The sequence below is a fragment of the Anopheles merus genome, chromosome 3L (genome assembly GCF_017562075.2).
Source record: "Anopheles merus strain MAF chromosome 3L, AmerM5.1, whole genome shotgun sequence".
NCBI lineage: Eukaryota > Metazoa > Arthropoda > Insecta > Diptera > Culicidae > Anopheles > Anopheles merus.
The window spans coordinates 9,107,850-9,127,756 of record NC_054085.1 but is presented as its reverse complement, the minus strand read 5'-3'; the positions used below and the strand labels follow the sequence as shown (position 1 = coordinate 9,127,756).

Genomic DNA, 19,907 nt, shown 5'->3' with positions numbered 1-19,907 from the left:
TGTTTATATTTTTTCCCCGATTTTTGTACATTTTCTGGGTATCGTTTATTTAGTTTTCTATATTTATTTATTATTAGTTTGATTAAGTTGAACGTTTTTTTGTTTTCGTGTTCGATCGTGTGGGGTTTGGTGTTGAGCGTTTTGGTTTTATTTGATGCGTGTGTTATAAAACAAGAAAGTGAATCTACGACGAGATGTTGAATGTTGAAGCAGTGATGCAACAGCCTTCAACAGTGATTATGTTGAAATAAAGAGGATTTGCGCGTGTGTATTTTATCATTTTGCTATAATATAATAATGCTTTATTTTATTTCATCGCAAATTATAGACGTCATCATCATTAAAACTTTGATCATATTTTGTGCATGCCATTGTTAATTATTAATTTTTACTTAGTAAGGCTTAGTATTAGTAGTTGATTTCGCTTAGAATGAAATTAACACAAAGCATGGTTGTGTGGATGGTGTTTGCTCATGTGTAGAATTGCATGGTTTGTCATTTAATAACAAAAAAAAAGAAGCAAGAACAACAATTCCCAGAACAGAGTTTGCACTGTGGGTCGCGTTTTGATTGCGCTTTCAAACATTAAAACGCGTGCTTCGAATCCCCTCGCCATTCCTTATCATGGGCGGGCCGGTACCGTCTGCACTTTACTTCATGTATAAAGCCAATCTTCATGTGTTCCTCTTTGTCGGTTGCAAATTCTCACAAATAGGAAAAAACAGGGCACAATAATTTGTCGCTCCCCAGTGTAACAAACGTGGACTAGAGAACTTTCAACCTTTTTCTCTCTCGACAAATGCTACAGCAAATGTACTAATTCGTGTTACTTTTACCTTCTCACACCACCCTGTGTTCCGTCAGGCGATGAATCAATCGGCCGCAGCCGGAGCTGGCGTGAACCAGTCCATCAGCAAGAAGCACCGCCGCATCGTGTCGTCGCCGGAAAACATTGGCGCAAAGGATTTCGGCATGGTGGCGGGCGCCGATCACCATCACCATCATAGTGGGGGATACCGGCATCACAAGACGTCATCCGACTCGTGGGACAAACGGTCGGAGATAACGCCACCGGGCACGCCACCGCCACCGTACCTCAGCACCTCGATGACGACCGGTAGCCCGGCGGGCGGTGGTGGCCATCCGCAGCAGCAGCATCATCCGCACCATCATCATCATCATGGCGGTCACCATCCGCATCACCATGAGCATACCACTGCCGGTGATCTGGCGATAGCGAATCCGCTCAGCAGCATCAACAACAATCACCATCATCACCACCAACAACAGCACCACGGAAACAATGGCACAGCGACGCACCCGGCAACGGGCCCCAACAACATCAATAGCATTAACAACAACAATGGAGCTAGCCACATGTCCGCCTCGTACCATGCGCACCATCACCACCCATCACACGGACAGCAGTCCCCGGTGGGGGCCACGAATGCCGGAGGACCGGCGGGAGGCGTTGGTGGTGGTACCGCACCGAGCAGCAGCATTGTGGCGGCGCAGGCGAACGTCGCCCAGAAGCCGATCATCTCGATGGAGGACGACGACATCTCGGACCAGGAAAGCTTCATCGAGGAGAACAGCCCGTTCCGGTCGCTGACGCAGCTGCTCGAGGCGGACAAGTCCGTCTACCTGGCGGTGTTTCTCAACTTTGTGCTCACCAACTCGGACCCGTCGGCGCTGCTGTTCTACATGATCACGATGCTGTACAAGGAGGGCACGGTGAAGGATATGCGCAAGTGGGCGTACGAGATACACTCGACATTCCTGGTGCCGGGCGCGCCGCTGCTGTGCGCGAACGTGGACGAAGCGCTGGCGCGCGACATCGACGACGTGCTGCAGAAGGAAAACGACAAGGCGGAGATACTGCGCATGGTGTTCTGGCGCAGCCGGCTGAAGGCGAAGGAAATGATCAACCAGCAGCTGCAGCAGTTCCAGACGAAGCGCACGGCCGGGTTGGGGACGATGTACGGCCCGAACGATCAGCAGCTCCAGATGGCCAAGGGCGACAAGGTGAAGGAGCAGCGCATCATCGACGAAACGCTGCTGCCCAAGCTGCAGCAGTATCTGTAAGTGTGGGCGAAGGAGCACTCTCTTTCTTTCTCTCTCTGTGTTCCCCCGTTCATGTCAAATGTACTAAAACCGATTCTTGTTTTGCAGTGATGAACTGGAGCGCGAGTCCCCGAAGGAGGATCCAAAGAAGTCGGCCCTTTGCTCGGCCCTGTCGACCGTACTGATGCGGATCTTCGTTACCCGCTGCAATCCCGGCGGACCGATCGACAAGGTGCACCACTTTGTGAGCCGGGAGAAAAGCTTCAAGAGCCGGCTGATGGCCAAAAACCGGAAGCAAACGATCCTCGGTCACAATCTGCACCTGCAGCCGTACTACGAGGTGACTCGCTGCAACCACTGTCAGAACATACTGTGGGGCGTCAGCCCGCAGGGCTACCATTGCACTAGTACGTATCATCGCAGCCGAGTTGTCCAACTAGCGAAGGATTATTAATTAATTTCTATGGGCATTTATTTTCTCCGTCGATCGTTTTAGACTGCGAACTGAACATCCATCGGGCTTGTGCAAAAGATCTGGTCGAGTGCTGTCCCGGGCCGGCGATACAGAAGAACGACAGCAAAATCACCAAACTCATGGAGAAAATCTCAAGTCGCAATCATCATCAAGGTAAGAGGGATGGAACGATGGATTGGATAGATTGCTTTATTAACACGTTTTTCTCTTTCGTTTGATGCAATTGTAGATAAATCTCGCCGTCACGATGATGATGCGACCGCGGATGATACCACCATTAGCGGTAAGTGCGAACGATGTCTCTAGGAAATGAAAATCCTTTATATTTGAAATGTAATGGAATTTGTCAAGCTGCAAGTGTCGGTTCTATTATTTGTTACTGTTGTTATATGAGGAGGTGCTACGGAAAGATCAAAATAACGTTAATGTAGAAATAGTTGTGACTCTTTGTTACACGATACTAATAGTTATGTTTTATTTGTTTGTAATTTGTATGACAATTGGCTGAAATCATATCAGCCTCCATTAACAAGGGTTCAGTACCATGGGTCCAACTCCATTACCAAAGGGTTTCAGTAAAAAATGTAATCGAACGCTGAATCCTCGTGTGCTCCATCAGGTTAGCTCATGTATTATTGAATCTTTCTGCTAAGCCATGCATGATTTGTCAAGAAAGCTTATAAAATATTTCGAATCATGTTTTGAAATTGATTGAATATATAATCTATTTCCAACAGAAATACGATTATATAAACGTGCATTATGAACGCAACTTTCAATTGAGATTATGGAAAATAAAATCTAGAAAATATTCGATTGGCTGAAATTTCTTAAAACTTAAATCATAAAAAGAGCCATTTTTATGTTTCATTTTCCATGAATGTCGCAAGAATCGTTTCGAATGAGTTTCGAAAATTGATTCACAGAAAACATGTTTTCTAAAACACATGTTGAGCATTTTCACTTTAAATGCTTTTACTAGACAATTGTCATTGATTTAAAACTCATCCTAGCAACAAGAGAGTAATCAATGGCATAGGAAATAAGAGAAAACAAACCAGAAAACTTGTCTGATCACATCAGTTAACACTGATCGATTGAATGTTTTGATAAATGTGCGTCCTCGAGCTGCAACGTAACAGCAGAATAATAATCGCAATTGCACTTGCCTCCCTCCCCATGAGAAAAAAGGTCCAAAGGCGGTTTACCATTTTTGGCACGGCCCCCTAATTGACAAGTCGGTGGTGCTGTAGCGCGTTTTGTTTTTTAAGGAAAAAGCGACTTCCATTTCCACGGCGCTGACGCCAACATAACGGAATAGATTTTCTCCACCCCAACCGCGCTAACCGGTTCATACAACCCTCTCCTGCCACCCCTCCTCGCCTGATCTAGAAATTGATCGAAAGCATCTTACCGGTTTAATTACCTACGCGCGCGCTAACGTCTAACGTCTGGCAAGCGCTTGCAATGTTTGCAATCGCGTTTATCGCCCTCGCAGGCCCTCGTATGTGGCTCCAAGTCCACCTTAGAAGGGCTTACGTCATGTCGCCCGAAGAAGGCACGATCGATCGGGAACTCGTTTTTTCCTCCCTTTTGCCCAATCGAGCACAGCTCCCCATGTGTGTGCGTGTTTGTCTTTCCATTGTGCACACTCTCTTACCAATCGTGTTTGTGTATTAGCAAATAGAAAATCGAATTTGTCACACCGTGCAAGGTGCTTTTACGATAATAGGTAATGATCATCGTCATCATTATCATCGCGGCACCTCACGCCGTCGCAAGCTCCTCCTTGCTTCCAACGATTGCTGCGATGCTTGTGGCGCGCTCGATGACTAATCGCAAAGCAGTGTTTAGCACGTGCGTACAGCGCGAAGCCCACATGCCTTTAGCTAAACCGTTGCTGCTGGCATTAGCCCTCTGCGCTCGATGCTTGCTTGCTACCGCAAAGCAAAGAGCTACCAACGAGCCACACATTCCTATACGGAATAGGTTCGAGACGGCAGATATGTGTTTAAGATCGCTCTACGCCCGTTGTTTACAATGCACGGGCGGCTCGTGTGCGCTTCGTGTGGGTTCGATTATTCTTTTCCTGCTTACCTACCTATTATATTCAGCTTGATGGCGTTGTTCTTAAGCTAGATTAGAGTTTAGAATTGTAGTATGCTATAGCTAAAGCGAATTTAATCGTCACAAGCGCAACAATAAGTTAAAATGTGGTACAAAATAATAACATAAGGAAATCAAACAATCAATTGCAATTAATGACTCCAGTTGTCTTAATGACTCCAATGCAAACGAACCTTTATCAGTGGGTGGCCCTCGAGTTGTTTTGATTGTGGTTATCAGCAGGATGGAGCAGTTGCACACACGTATTAAAGAAAAAAAAACCTATCGGATGCATTCGCTATTTCCCGGGGATTCCGGCAAAATCGTATCCTCCGTCGTTTGGTTGCTCCAAACGAAGCACCAATCGCTCTGCTCTCTCTCACGCTCTCATCGCGTACGGGCCCGGAATTACTCACCGCCTGTCATCGCCGTCATCGCCCGAAGTAGCTTAAGCCTGACGCACACGGACCGTTTTGCTCACACGGCGTCGACCATAATTCTCTCCCGTGCGCGCACTCTCGATGGACGAAGAAACTGTCGTTTACAGACGGCAAACGTGCGACGTGGGGAGGGGGGGGGGGCTTCTCTCGCGGTAAAGGGCCGCGCTTTATCGTTGCTGGTTGTTGTCATCGCACTCGACCGTACACGGGCGTCTCCATTGTAAGATTAAAAAAAGCGTGCGCGGCCGCTGGCGTGCAAAATGTGCGCCTGGCGGCAATGCGCGCGCGACACACGCTGTGGGAACGACAAGCGCACACACACACACACTCAGAGGTCGGGGTTTTGCTAGTAGCCGTACCGCGCTCAACAGTCGAACGTTAACGCGGATGATGAACGGACCTCGCGAGGTTCGTCGCGTCGTGTACATTTAGCGTTTTTCGCTTTATTTTCGTACGGATTTAGCTTCGGATTTTTCTGCTGAATGAAAACCGCTGATTTTGTTTTTGGGTGTTTTGTAATGTTTATTAAAATAACCATCTTTATCCTATGAGAGCTAAAGTGAGTGCCAAGTGAGTGATAAGTGAGCGGTTGAAGGTTATTATCGAAACCGAATGGAATGTGAAAAATGTAAATCCTAATAATTGGAAAATGGGGTTCAAAAATGTATCTTCAACCCCTTTTGATGTGTATGTGTGTGTGAGAGAGTGTTGGGAAATAAGTGGAAATAAATCTATATAAAATCTACATATAAAAAATTGGCTATCTGCAGTGTGTGTGTGTTGTGGCAAAAACTGAGAGTGATTGTTCGGCAATTAGAGACCATCTCAATCCCCCACCACACCCAAGGTCGTTCCATTGATCAACCAATAGCTTGACCCCGACCTTCGCAAGCCAAGAGGCGAAGATGGGGTCGAGATCGGTAATGGTGTAGCTTGTGTACTCAATCCTGGTCCCTCCCCCGTCCCATCCCATCGCCCCGGTATGACAGGTTGTAGAATTTCTGTGCCATTTTGCGTAGGTGCACGAACCGATGTCATCACCCCAACGTTCGCGTGTGTTTATGAATGTTTGTCGTGAGCAGATGTGTTCTTTTATGTTCTTTACTCGCCTCTATCGCTGAGAAATAAACTGAAAATTGTTGACAGAAAAACAGAAAAAAGATTAATAAATAGTGCGACGAGGTGAAGGAAACTCTCTTCTCCAAACTCCGGCTCCAGCTGTCCGGTGTTCCGGGGTACATGACATGCTCAAGCCTGGTCTCAAAACTACGGCGACAGTCGGGGCACACCGAGGTTAATTTAGAAAATGCAAATTCCCGTGGCAATTAATACTAACTAGCGTGTGGGACCCGTTGTGGGTGGAAACCTAAGCCCATCTTAAGTGAAGACCGCCAGCTGATCGTTAGATAGCTCCGGGCTAACCAACCCACCCACTGTGCCCGTGTGCCAGGCAAAAAGGCAACAATTTGCCAACTTTGTGTATGGCGGGGGTGTTTGTGTGGTGCGCCTGCAGTTTCGTTTCGTTGTGTGCATTCAAACCCATCGCCCTGTGGTTGTTTTGGCAGCGTCACAAGGAAAAACGCCGCTTGATTTAGGAACATCGTCACATCACTGCGCGAGGGAGGGGGCCGCCGCTCGTTGCGAATGATTAATTGCAGTAAAGTTGGGGCTTTTGCCCCATGTACCATTGGGGAGAAGGGTAGGCAATTTCCCGAATCATCTGGTTGCCGTTTTGAGGTCGCCCAGCGCGCTCGCGATCGTTGCAATTAGTTGTAAAGTCGTGGCGCTTCTTCTTGTGATCAGCTTTAGCAGGCGTACACTGAAGTGATCATTTGTTAAGTTGTTGGTGGTGTACAACGAACCATTCATTTAAAATGATAAAAACATAATTTTAGCTTAGTTTTTTCCTGTTTTTGCATACCCAACATTCTTCCAAGTAGTTGTGTTTAGCCGATCACTTGATCGTTCGCATATTCTGCCGCGCTAACTGTCTCGCTCTTTATTTCGTTAAATTCAAATTTCAACCAAACGGACGGTTCGTTCTCTCCCCATATCGTCACCAAATGGTTGTTAGTGTGTCGCATGAATAATTCATTCAAAGACCAAGCCCCACGACACGAGACGACGAACACGAATGTCCGGCTGTCGATTTTTGGGTAGTTTTTTGTTTCTAAAATCTTTCAATTTCACCCTGTCCCCCCGCCTGTTTCTTACGGCCGTGCTGAGCCCGTTTGTGCGCACATTCCTTTGCAGCGTGTGACGGCCTCTCCTCTCTGCCAGCTCAATCTTTGTGTCAACCTTCTGACCGTGCCGAGGAAACATTTTCTTCGCGAGTTTAAGTTGTTGTTTATGTGTGTTTCGCGCCGCTAGCAGAGTGAGGAGGGGAAACGGTCCGGTTTAAGACGGTTTGACGGTTTATTTTTAAAATTTCCGTTCCTTCCATCAAACGGCGGACGGAGCAGAAGCAGCAGCAAATGGGCAGAACACCCTCACCCCCGATCTCCCCACTTTTCGAGCGAACATGTTTGTGAATTGTGAACACAGACACATATACAAATGCATATCTGAACTTTATGTAGTAAACTAACAAAAAAAGGCAACGAGTCAACTCCCCCGACGCCGAACCCTTCCATACCGAAGATAAACACATTCGGTACGGTTTCTAGTGTGCGTGTGTGTAGTTCCCTCGCGTGCCCTTCTTTCGTGTGCCCGGTTGCTGTTACGTTGATGCTTGTTTCGTTTAAACTTTTTCACAGTGCGCGCGCTGTTTATGCGTGAAAAATCCATCTTGCTCAGTACAAGTCGGGGAAGGCCCTTCACCCCTCTCCCTCCCCGCAAATGGTACAAAGCAAAACAATTTTTGGCTGTAACAATGTGGTTCTGTTTTCTATGACTGGTGATAGTGAGGAGTTCCGAAGGATACGCACGGTTTTTGGTTCAGTGTCGTGGCCTTCTGGCATTTTAAGCTGAAAAACTTTTAAGGTGCAAAGAAACGGACCAACAGAGCGACGCGCTGCTTTGTGAGTAGGGGAGGAAGTAAGGTGTGTGTGTGTGTGTGTTGCTTTGTATGAGTGCCCCGTGGTTGGTGTTTGTTAGTTTTGAATGCATGCCAGCGGAAAGGACGTCAACCGAGTCAGAAGCAAACGTGCAGCAAAGTAGCAGCAGCCGCAGCAGCAGCGTGTCAAGATGTGGTTCCGCACGGGAAGCTTTCCAGATGATCGGTTCAGTGTGTCGACGTTGAAGAAGCGCATGCGGCGCAAGAACAAGAGCACCGACGATGGCCAGAAGCAGGCGGATAGTGGTGAGGTGCCGGCCACTGGCAGCACCAAAGCGGCGACGTTGGACCGGCGCGAGAAGAGCAAAGATCGGAAGGGATCGGCCGATCGTACCGGGTCGCCCAGTGGTCCGGTTACGGTTGGATTGATGGTGATTAGGCCACCGCCAAGGACGTACAAAAAGAGCTCCTCCAAGAGCCGGCTGGATGGATCGAAGAAAGCGATCACGATGCCCATCACCGACACGCGCACTACGACCGGGTCGGCCACGATCAAGAGCTCCAAGTCGAACACGAACCTGAACATTAACACGCTGATTAAGAACAAGCTGAACCACAACAAGCATTCGCCGGCCAGGTTCCTGGCGAAGCTGGTCGATCACCATGATGGAGGTGGAGATGGTGGAACTGCCCCCGCCGGTCCATATCCACTGTCTCCGAGTAAATCTGTAAGCAAATTTGATGGTGTTTAATGGCTAAACCCAGTGGACCCCGAGAGCGATTGGAAGTGGGAAGGGAATTTCAATGAAAAATATTCGAATATTTGGAGTTGTAATAGAATATACTCCAAGTTTGGAGGTTCAGTAGAACATATTTATTCCTTTTCTTGAAATTCCAGTTGCAAATACTACAATTTTGGAGTTTTTGTCTAGTTTGTATCCTTCAAACTTGGAGCAAATATTTCAATATTTTAAATCCTAATAGAAAATATCCCCTATTTGAGAGTCTAAATTCACTGGAATACTTCTAATACTTCTAGAGCAGAGCTCTAATCGAACGTTTTTAAAATTTGGAGTCATAATAGGGAATTCTCCAATGTATTATAATTGTGAACTTTAATGGGACATATTCCATGTTTGGAGTAATAATGCAAAATTGGTTGGTGTTCCTCCAATTCCTTCCAATTCTTTCAAAAAGTCTTTTGTCTTCAAAGTTGCAGCAAATGATCCAATTTTTGGAGTTATCGACGAAACATTGTCGAAAATTTGGAATCCCAATCAAAAACTTATCAATGTTTGAAGTTATTAAACAAAATGCCTCAATTATTGGTGTTAAATGAAACTTGATCATAACAGTATATTTGAAATGTTCGAAGTGTTAATGGAAAATTCTTATTGTAAGGAGTTCCAATAGAAAATATTAAGAGTTTGAGAGAATGATAGACAATATTATAAGTTAAAATTTCTTATGGAATTGTTTAAAAAAAATCTAAATCTTTCCTATAAATATTTCCATTGGGTTTCCATGTTTGTCTTGAATTTCCTTTCCCGTCAAACTCTGCTTCTTCCAATTGCCCGTCCGACCGGATGACAGTCAAATTTATGTCCACTTAGAGAAAGAGAGAAACGCGTCCACAAACCAGATGTTTTAACTGCTTTGCGTATTTTTTGTACATTTTCTTTCTTCCGTTGCACTCGAACTCGAACCCGACAACCGTCTTGTTATAATGACAATGAAAATGCGCCATACGTCCGTCACGACGGTGTGACAACGCGCACATGTTTACGTCGGTGTGTATGTTCTAATGTTGAATTCTCTCACACGACACAACAACGATCGGGACTTTTCGCATTGCGGTACGTAAACAAACGTGCGCGCGCGCCTGTGCTTGCAGATAAGTAGCTCCCGCGCACATCTGTTGCATCTCAGCAGTGGCAATCTAGCGCCCGGCCATCACAAGAAGTACAAGCTGCAGAAGTCCAAATCGCGCAAGGCTCTACAGCAGCAGCAGTCGAAGCGATCCTCGATTCCTTCGTCTACTGCAGCGGAGAGCTTTACCAAGAAGCCAGAAGCGAATACTCCGCACGAGGATGCAGACGATCGTGGAACCATCATCACCAGGAAGAGGGTGCCGTCGTCAGCGGGAGAAGATGAAGAGGAAGTTGATGATTCGGGTGACAGCACCGGAAATGGTAAATATTTCGCTTTGCTTGCAGCAGGGGTTGAGGAAAGGTTTTTGATAAGATTGCACAACGGAGCGCGTTCAAGTGGCTCATGTGTTGAGGGGCATGTGTGTTTTCTACACTTCTTGGCGGATCAAGAGACCCTAACACGTGCTGATCGTCCATTTTAGGAACTTCAAACTCTGTTGGGTGTTCTGGCTATTTATTAGTACGTGCTTCAAAATAAATATTCAACATCAATATATATGCACGAATGATGCGTGCTAGCCGTTACCGTCTGTATGTCACAGACCTGCTGACCTCCGAGGTTGCTTGCATGAATGCTTGCCAAACGGTTCGCTCGGAAGTGATCAATTTACGGAATTTTAGGCACTAAAAAAACCATAAGACAACACTAAGCAATGATGACGCAAGGAAGAGTGCCGTGTAATGCGTCCGGTACTGAAGAGAGCCTTCAATTTGCATAGACGACAGTGTCACGTCCCCAACAAGACCAACAAAACGCCGTCTGTTTGACTTATGTTGGGGAAACAAATGCGCAAACTGGGGAAAGGGAAGACGTTAAGGTTTGGACGGCTCAAGAAAAATCCTGGGTGACATCATCGTTGCGCGTCACCACCAAAACGACCGTTCGGTTTCATCATCTCATGTTTCAATGAGTGTTTGCAACGCTTCACTATTGTACCCTTGAAGTTGTTTGAAAGCCTTCAACTACGCGATGTACTTGACCGATAGTATTTGTTTATCATTAAAGTGTCCAACCATTATCGTGGCGTTTTCTGCAGCTTGACAAATTCCAAATACAAATTTATCACACTTTTTAGGGCATTTTAATGCTATTTGCTGACACTAATCTGCGTGTTGTGCGTCTTTATAGAGCGAGGAGCAAACACATCCCTAGCCCGGCAGCCATCGGACCGACGTCAGGACCTGAGTGGACAGCTAGCTAACACTAGCGGTGCCTCCGACCATCTCAACAGCTCATCGTCCGATGCCTACGGCTACAAACAGTCCGCCGATGACGATCAGTTCCGTGAGAAGTAAGTCATTATTTTGTGGTTTATTAGATAGTTTGGTTGTATGAATACGTAACGATGACTTTCATTATTTCCTTTTCACCTTCTCTCCCCGCCCACAGTGTCAAATCCAAATCTGCCCCCGTATCGGTGAACCGATCCGAATCGTACAAGGAAAGATCGCAGAAGAAAACGCGCACCACGCGACGGAAAACGTCCGATCCGAGTCTCACAAAAACGGCGTAAGTGAATCGAGTCCCTTTCTTCCCGTTCGTTTTTAATTTCCTAAATTACGCGCAACCGGTGCTTCCTGTCCACCGAAAGGAAAAAAAAACAGGGGGAGAAGCGCAGTGCTCAAAGAAAGAGGGTGCAATAATTTTCATTCAAATATTTCCATGGAAGTGTGTTTTTTTTTAAATTTCTATACGTTTTCGTATTTTTAAACCACGATTCACTTCCGTAGCGAAGAAGTGGTGACGCGGACCAACTTCGGCGCAATGTGTTAGTGCAAAGTTTATGGATGTGGGGAAAACATTTGCCTTAGCATTAAAGTAGGAAAATGCACACAAACACGCGGACGCTCGCGCGCCATTTGATCAGTGGTACCGTGCCCGCGCTTGTGATCAGCGCGACATGTTTTGACGCGTGCAGAACATAAAGCACGCGAAGCGTGAGAAGCTGTGCGAAGAGGCAACACAAATATGCCCCAGCCCCAGTGCCTCTTGAGGAATGTGCGCGGAGACCGAGAGAGAGAGAGGGAGAGATTGGAGGTGTTTATTACATCCTGAGAGGAATTCTTCAAAAGATTGTTGAGAAGGGAGAAGCAAAAAAACACGAATGAATGACGTCACGGTGCCGCAGAAAGAAGAGGCAAGAGCTGTATCCATGATTGACTACGATCGATTAATGAACCATCACCTGGGTAGCAGTTCTTCCCGCTCCCGGGTACTAATTCGAGGAGGGAAAAGATAGCAAAACGGCTGACGTAAGCCGAAAATAGAACGCGTTTGATGATGACGATGACGACAACCGCACGTTTTGATGATGGTCTGTTTGCCGTTGACCTGCTTCTACCCATGCAGACCCAATAACATTCCTTCCTACCAGCGGTGTTGTTGTTGTGTTACTTCCTTGTTCGTTCTTTTTCCGATCGGGCGGCCGGGAAAGCATCACACTACGCAAACATTATCACCGGTCGGAGAGAGGGCACAGGAGTTCGATATAATGTCGCCAAAGGGGATGCCGGAGGTTTGTTTTCCCTCTTTTTTTTTTGGTACGCTCATACTTCCCAACATGATACAAAGCGGGCGTCCATTACTGTCATAAATGGGGAAAATTGAGCCCTCCAGGTCTAGTTCCATCGCTGTAAGGAATCGAGGAGGGTTTTATGAAGCAATGTAAAGGATATGCTTACATGTATGATGTGTCAGTTAGAATAGTCACATTAGTTTGCAATTGATGATCCAATTACTTGGCATTCGAAGGCACAGAACACATGCAGTGCGATATGATTGTAATTTATCCTTTCATTAGTTAGAAAGAGGTATAATTAAGTTCTGTTATTATCTGCCCACCCTTAAGCTATTAGTTCCGGCACCGGCACGGAACTTCTTGCTCTGACTTGCCATCCACTTGTGCGATTAGGTGTGATGCACATTTGAATGAACGCATTGGCCGAAGATGCACTTTTCTCTTCGTCCAGATGTTTATCGTACGATTCAACGCTTGTTCATTCCTCCTCACATGTTCACGATGGAATTTTCCTGCCCAGCCCAGGTGAGTTAGCCGGGCTGGCGCTCTTCCCGTTTGCCCTACTTTTCAAAACTGTCGACACAGGCGACGCGACCGGTGTGGGTCGGCCCGGAGTCCGGATGACAGGATTGCGACAGTGTTACGGTTTATCGTTTTCCAGCGAATGACAGACGCCCGTTGTTGCCGTCCCAACATTTAGTACCCCTATGTGTGTGTGTGTGTTTGTGTGCGCAAACGATCCAGCTCGCGTCCCCTCGCCGTGCCGGCCCATCCTGTCGATTACTCGCCTGGACTTGGTCGGTTCTTCTCCGATTGGCAGTATCGGTGCGCACTGATGAGGGCAGAAAAAATGCTCACACCTTTCCAGGTTCCATCCACGCCGCCCACCCAACTGACTATGGCTAGTGCTGTGCAGTAGAGGCAATGTAGTTGCCTTTTTTTCTTTTCTTTCGCGCACAACACTCTCTTCAGTTCGCGCGCACTCCGACTACTACTACTACTACTACTGGCTTCGCTCACGCTGCTGTTGCGGGGACGACGACTGCGGGCACGCCACATCGGTCGTCGGCAACGATCTCTGGCACTAACGCGCCCGCACACGACGGTGGTGTAGCGCAGTAGCGACACTGTACCGTACCGGGACGGAACAGAATCGCGCGCGCGCTCGCTCTCACTCTCTCTCCAGGTGTGTGTGTGTGTGAGTGTGTGTGGTTCTGGAGTTGAGCTCATCTTTTACAACCGAAAACACGAGATTTGATTAGGATTTAGAAAGAGCCCACTTGCAGTCGAGGCATCATCGCCCGAATGCCCGGAATGCGGCGACGTTCCGTGCGCTTGGCCCGTGTCAAATCTGCCTCCTTCTCGACCGGCGGACCAAGTTCACCGTGCCTGTGAGTGTCTATGTGTGTGTGTGTGTGTGGATTGTGTTCATCTCAAGAATAACGGTGTACAGGATAAGATCACATTAGTTAACAGTGTGTACATCGCTCGGAGAAGATCATCAACTTCGGAAGTTTAGTTGCACCTTTTCCAAGAAAAAACTGGATTCCAATTGCAAACACCACCTGTATCGGCAAACTATTTCCAATGGCGGGCCTTCCTTTTTAAGTGGGTTTATTCATTTCCCTTCCAAGTCAAAGGTAGTGGTTCAAACGCGATAGCCAATCTCGAAACCTCCAAGTCGTGGCGAGATAGTGCCTAACCTTGGGGAAATTCTACACCACCTACACCCCAACCCCAACTTTACAGCATGTGTAACGCTCTAGCGCAAGCACACGCTGATCGGTATATGGCCTCCAGTATGTCATTGTTTCTGTATGTGTGTGTGAACCAGCAAGGTGTTTGAAGTCGAATGTACAAAATAAGAAAAAAAAGAAAGTGAAAAACATCTACCTTGTAAAGAAAAACCCCATAGAAAATGCTCGAAAAAAGAAGGGAAAATCTTCAGCAAAACAGAGGAGGGTGGTATTTTTCCAATTGGATTTCCATTGGGTTTTAACGTAATGTAAACAGTACGCGCTTTTTTTTGCTTTTGTTGCTCGTATGTGTTTTGTGAATTGCTGCTACTACTACTACTACTACCACCATGCAATAAGAAAGAAAAATATCTGTTTTTTGCGTTCGGAGAAAAGGTGGGTGTGCATGATTTTTTTCTCGGTCTATTGCTACCTTCAGGAATGTTTACGACCCACAAAATCCGTATGTTCCAGGATAGTATTGCGCGGTTTGTTTGCTTGAATTGCTCTACACTCTAGCCGGCCAGGCCCTGGTGGTAGTTATCATTTTTTAATGTCTATATATTGAGAAACAGGAGAAAGTTGCCTACCAATAACCACCAAACACACACACACACACCCCGAGGGATGGTATTCAAGCCAAAAAATAAATCCCCGTTGTGTTGTGGGGTGGTGGAGGGACATGATCCTGCAGAAAACCAATTATCAAGCGACTTCTTCCCCATTTCCTGTCGAGGGCTCTGTCAGCAGACTTGTGTGTGTGTGTGTGTATGTGTGTGGCGTCCCTCGCTCCTTTTTTATTAGTTTTTACTATATCCTTTTTCTCGAGAGGAGGGGAAGGGGAGCCTTACCTACCTGTCCCGCCCAGTGCCAACCAACCTCTGCGATGATAAATGAGGCGTCCCAAAGTAGTGGCAATGGACACCGCCCACTCCTTCCTCCTTCAACCCCCAATCCACACTGTAAAAAGGACACAAACCCCCAGCCGTCCGACAACGCCACACACAAATGTCAACAAAGTGTGTTGTGAGAGGGTAGGGAGGAAGGATTGAAACGTCTCCCCTTCGGTACAGGTGCGAAGAAGGCGGGAAGTGCCCGGTGATCGTCCTTTTCGTTCGGATCGGGATCAGAATATCCCTGTTTCCCCTCCCATCTCCATTCTTGGGCCGTGGGGACATGGGGAGGGAAGCCAGAGGAGCAGACGGCGTAACACGCCAGTTTTAATGAAGTTTCCTTCCTCGCCACTATCAACAGCGCGCTTTATTGGCCATCCATTTCGTAGGAAATGGATTTTATTGTCTCTCTTTCCTTTGGGCTAGAAAGGTGTGTATGTGTGTGTGTACAGTGAGTGACCAACTTTGGTATATGATTCCCTGTACTTCTTCTTGTAGTATTTAGAGCGGTAATCATCAAAATTGGAATTTAAAATTATACGATTGTTGAAGAAATTCTTATAAAGATAAAAAAAAAATATACATTGAAATGTTAAAAAACAACAATACTCACTAACGGTGTCAATTTGCGAAACGTACTGTACGAATTAAGAAAGGAATCGGTGTGAATCATTGATTTTTCTTTTCATCGAGTGAGAGCTTTAACAAGTCAACTTTAACACCTTAGGGATTGGTTGATGACAATGATGACGACGATGGGGACATAACAACTAACCTGCCTTCGGAGGAGTGTGTGTTGTTGATGTTGATTTAAAGTCAACTGATTTAAAATTTCTGTTTTTTAAGGCAATACAAAAAGACTTTTTTTTAATTTGTGCATCAAGATGATTTTCTTGTGTGAAACTATGCTTCCATGCGATCACAACTCAGCAATGGCGTCTCTTCACAGCAGTGGCGACATGTGTTGATCATTATTCCTAGTAACTACAGAACAGTGCTCCGATGCTGTCATTCGTATACACCTTTCAACGAAATTTTACTCTTTTTTTCTCCGCCTCAGACATTCATTATTTGTTCAATTCCGTCATCGTTCGGCGACAAACTTCGGCCCCGTTCTCGTTGCAATCCATCCCAATGAGCACGTACTGCTGCACATGGCACAGCACGGGAAGGGTATGAACAGGGAAAGCGGACACGAGACTCGGGTCACCCCTTTCTAACTCGCTTCCTAATTGACTGAGCAGAGCTGTGCCTGTGTGTTGCTGCTGATTAGTAGAAGTGTAGAACAAGGGATTAGCGGCCGGCCAGTGAAACAAAGCTGCATGCAGTGGTGTGTGCACCTGAACCGCAGGGCAGTGGGACGGAAGAGTAGAGAGACGGCTGTACTGCAATGGAAATGAATAAAGAACTACAGTGGGCAGGATATGTAGGGGGTGGGGGGGGGAGACCGAGTGAGAGAGGATTGATATTTATAAGAACAAACCGACGTGATGGTTGGTGGTGGTGATGTGTTATGGTGCACACTGTTATGGCCGACCCTCCCGTCCGAGTCAGTGGTCAGTTGTACGGCTTGTTGTTGGTGCAGTGTACTGTAGAACACCATGCTTCTCCATTGCCACACACACAGAAACGCATGTGTTGCTGTGTGTTGCGGTTCCTATTTTTTCCTTACCCTCGCTGCAACCTACCAATATCCATACGGAACTTGTAGATAGTCGGCAGCTCACTTCCAAGGTTTTGGCCATTTTTTCTGGGCGGATTCGAGGGAAATGGATAATGTGAGGCGGACGAATTATATGTGTGTGTGTACGCCGACGATGATGTGGGTTATGACACGGGTAAAAGAGAGTACAGCACAGGCACACACGTGCACGTTACAACATGTACACATAGGGGATAACCTCATTTGTCCCAGCAGGTTTTTATGCACACCAGGTTTGGTGTTAAGGTGAAGGTGATGAATTTGCATTTAAAATAACCTTTCCCAGTAGTAACACTCACACATACGGTGGGTTCATTTTAGTACTGAACTAGAAGAAAAGCGGGACGGTATTTGTGTGGATGTGTGCCGATGAAAATGGAAATATTTTGGGATTTTTCCATTTAATATCAAGGCTATTGAGCTAATTTCTTAACAAAATTGGTAACGGTTTATTTAAATGAACATTGATTACAGTCAAACGTGAACAGCTGTAATATTTCAACATTATCTGGCCAGTGTTGAAGGTCCCTCTGGTCGCAGTTATGTTGAATACTTATTTAACAGGGTATTTAGGACTGTGCTTCTTCTTCTTCTTCTTCTTTGACACAACAACCGCTGTCGGTCAAGGCCTGCCTGTACCCACTAGTGAAGTGATGTGAGCTTGGCTTTAAGTGACTTATTGTTACCATAGCAGGATAGGCAGTCCTACACATATGGGGGCACGGTCTATTCGGGACTTGAACCCATGACGGGCATGTTGTTACGTCGTACGAGTTGATGACTGTACTATGACTATGACCTTGTGATTGGACATAATATGAAGACACAGATGACAGTGTCAGATAATGGTCACAAAGAGGTCCGAACGATTGCCAACAGTATCAAAACAGCTGAAAAAGCTGTGAATTGAACTGCTTTACTATATAGCTGCGCTAATGATTCAATTATTGAAACGAATCTAGAATGTTTTATGATTTTGTGAAGAATCTTCAAAGATTCATGAATATTATATGAAGATTTATGAATCTCTAATTGTATATGAATCTTTAGTGATTCATTGATCTGTTGAGAACAAAAACACACAAGTGTTTGAGGGTAAGATTTCCCTTAAAAGAAACCCTATTCGTGGTACAAATCTTTAGAGAGTAATAACTATCTTTATGGTCATAATTAGTGAGAGATTGATGACACTAAAGAGATTCAAGATTTAACGGAGATTCTATAATTTTAATAGATTAATGATTGTAAGTCTTCTTCAAGCGTTGTTTGTGGTTTCATCTTCAAATGTTATATTACAGCAACTAATCGACGACGTTTTAAGCGCTCTTTTCTAACAAATTGTCATGCTCTTCTTCCCCACCCTCTCTCTCTCTCTCTCTCTCTCACACACAGTGACGAACAGAATGAGGCGTCCTCGTTGGCCAACAACAACTATTCCAGCAGTTCCACATCTAGTCTTCCATTGGCACTGGACAGCCGATCGGCCTCGATGGAGGCGGTCGGTGGCGGTGCAACGACTGCGGTCTCCTCGGCTGGTCCAGCAGGAACCGTCAGTGGTATCAACCCGACGCACTCGTCACCGGGCGGCGTCGGCCTACCGTCGAGCGCGTCCACCACGAGCGGTGGCACCGGAGGCGGTTTGCATGGTGGCCCGGTCGGTAGCGGTGTTAGCGGTGGACCGGGCGGCCTGAACGTTCCTACCGCCCGGGAGTGGATCGACAGCGACGACGAGGGTACGGTCGAGCCGGAGGCGGACTGGAGCTCGAACATCGCGCCCGAAATACTCTCCTCGATTGGCGATCTGGAAAAGAAGCGCCAGGAAGTGATTAACGGTATGTGTGTGTGTTTGATATATTACTATAAAGAGTCTTCAACTGATCGTGTTTCTTTGTCTGTCCCCTACGATTTGTAGAGATTTACCAAACCGAGCGCAATCACGTCCGCACGCTGAGGCTACTGGAGGGCATCTTTATGCGGCCACTGCAGGAGTCCGGTGCGCTACCGCACGACTTACTGAACCTGCTGTTTCCCCACTCACTGATCCACCTGAAAGATCTCCACACTGCGTTCGAGCTGAAGCTAAAGCAGCGGCGCAGTGAGCACGGCAACATCGTACGTGAGATCGGTGATCTGCTGCTGACTATGGTAAGGGTGAACGAACGAACTGCGATTATGAGAAATGAGTCAGTGAGCTCAATGAAGTGTGATCTTGAAATGATCTCATCATTGAGCTTAGAAACTACTTGAAAAACTGCAATTTGCTTCTACTAAACTCACTTCATTGATCGCAACCAGCGGAAAAACTGCCATATACTAATGTCTCCCTTTTCTCCCACAGTTCGACGGCCAAACCGGTGAGGAGCTAAAGGAACATGCGGCCCACTTCTGCGCCCGGCAACAGATCGCCCTGGAGGCGCTGAAGGAGCGGCGGAAAAAGGACGAGCAGCTGCAGCGCATCCTGACCAAGGCCGAATCTCACAAGGCGTGCCGCCGGCTGCAGCTAAAGGATCTGCTGCCGACAGCGCTGCAACGGTTGACCAAGTATCCGCTGCTGTTCGACAACCTGTACAACTTTACCGTGCGCAGCACGCCGAAGAACGAGGGCGAGGCGCTCGCGATCCGGAAGTCGCACGAGTCTGCCAAACGGATACTGGATCACGTCAACCAGGCGGTGCGAACGGAGGAAGATATGCATAAGTACGTGTGGCGACGCGTGTAGTTTGGTGGATGAATGCGGGATTTGATTGATTGATCTTTCTATGTCTTTCTGTGTCCTCCGATAGGTTGGCAACAATCCAACGCAAACTCGACAAGAGTGGGCTGGATAAGGAAGCTGCTGTTGAATTTAAGGTACGAAGTCGTCACAATTTGATTTTAGAGTGGAATTTAATTTGTAATTTTTTGTTCCTTCGTCACAGAATATTGATCTAACCGTACGTAAGCTAATCCACGATGGGCCTTTAACGATGAAGAAGAATCCAGGTGTACAACTGCATGGGCTGCTGTTCGAAGATATCATGGTGTTGCTGCAGAAGCAGGTCCGTAC

At 46.6% G+C, this 19,907-nt stretch overlaps 1 protein-coding gene across 9 annotated transcripts in view; it reads left to right on the top strand.

Moving 5' to 3' along the window:
* The window catches only part of LOC121599874, a 79,883-nt gene that overhangs the window by 38,846 nt on the left and 21,130 nt on the right, over positions 1-19,907 (top strand). For all 9 annotated transcript variants that reach the window (XM_041927981.1, XM_041927979.1, XM_041927984.1 and 6 more), the window contains 11 exons: positions 865-2,081; positions 2,173-2,471; positions 2,561-2,692; positions 2,769-2,822; positions 11,141-11,303; positions 11,402-11,521; positions 18,254-18,693; positions 18,774-19,006; positions 19,200-19,558; positions 19,645-19,711; positions 19,780-19,899. In XM_041927981.1, coding sequence (XP_041783915.1) covers positions 865-2,081; positions 2,173-2,471; positions 2,561-2,692; positions 2,769-2,822; positions 11,141-11,303; positions 11,402-11,521; positions 18,254-18,693; positions 18,774-19,006; positions 19,200-19,558; positions 19,645-19,711; positions 19,780-19,899 — 3,204 coding nt within the window. The remainder of the gene's footprint in view (positions 1-864; positions 2,082-2,172; positions 2,472-2,560; positions 2,693-2,768; positions 2,823-11,140; positions 11,304-11,401; positions 11,522-18,253; positions 18,694-18,773; positions 19,007-19,199; positions 19,559-19,644; positions 19,712-19,779; positions 19,900-19,907) is intronic.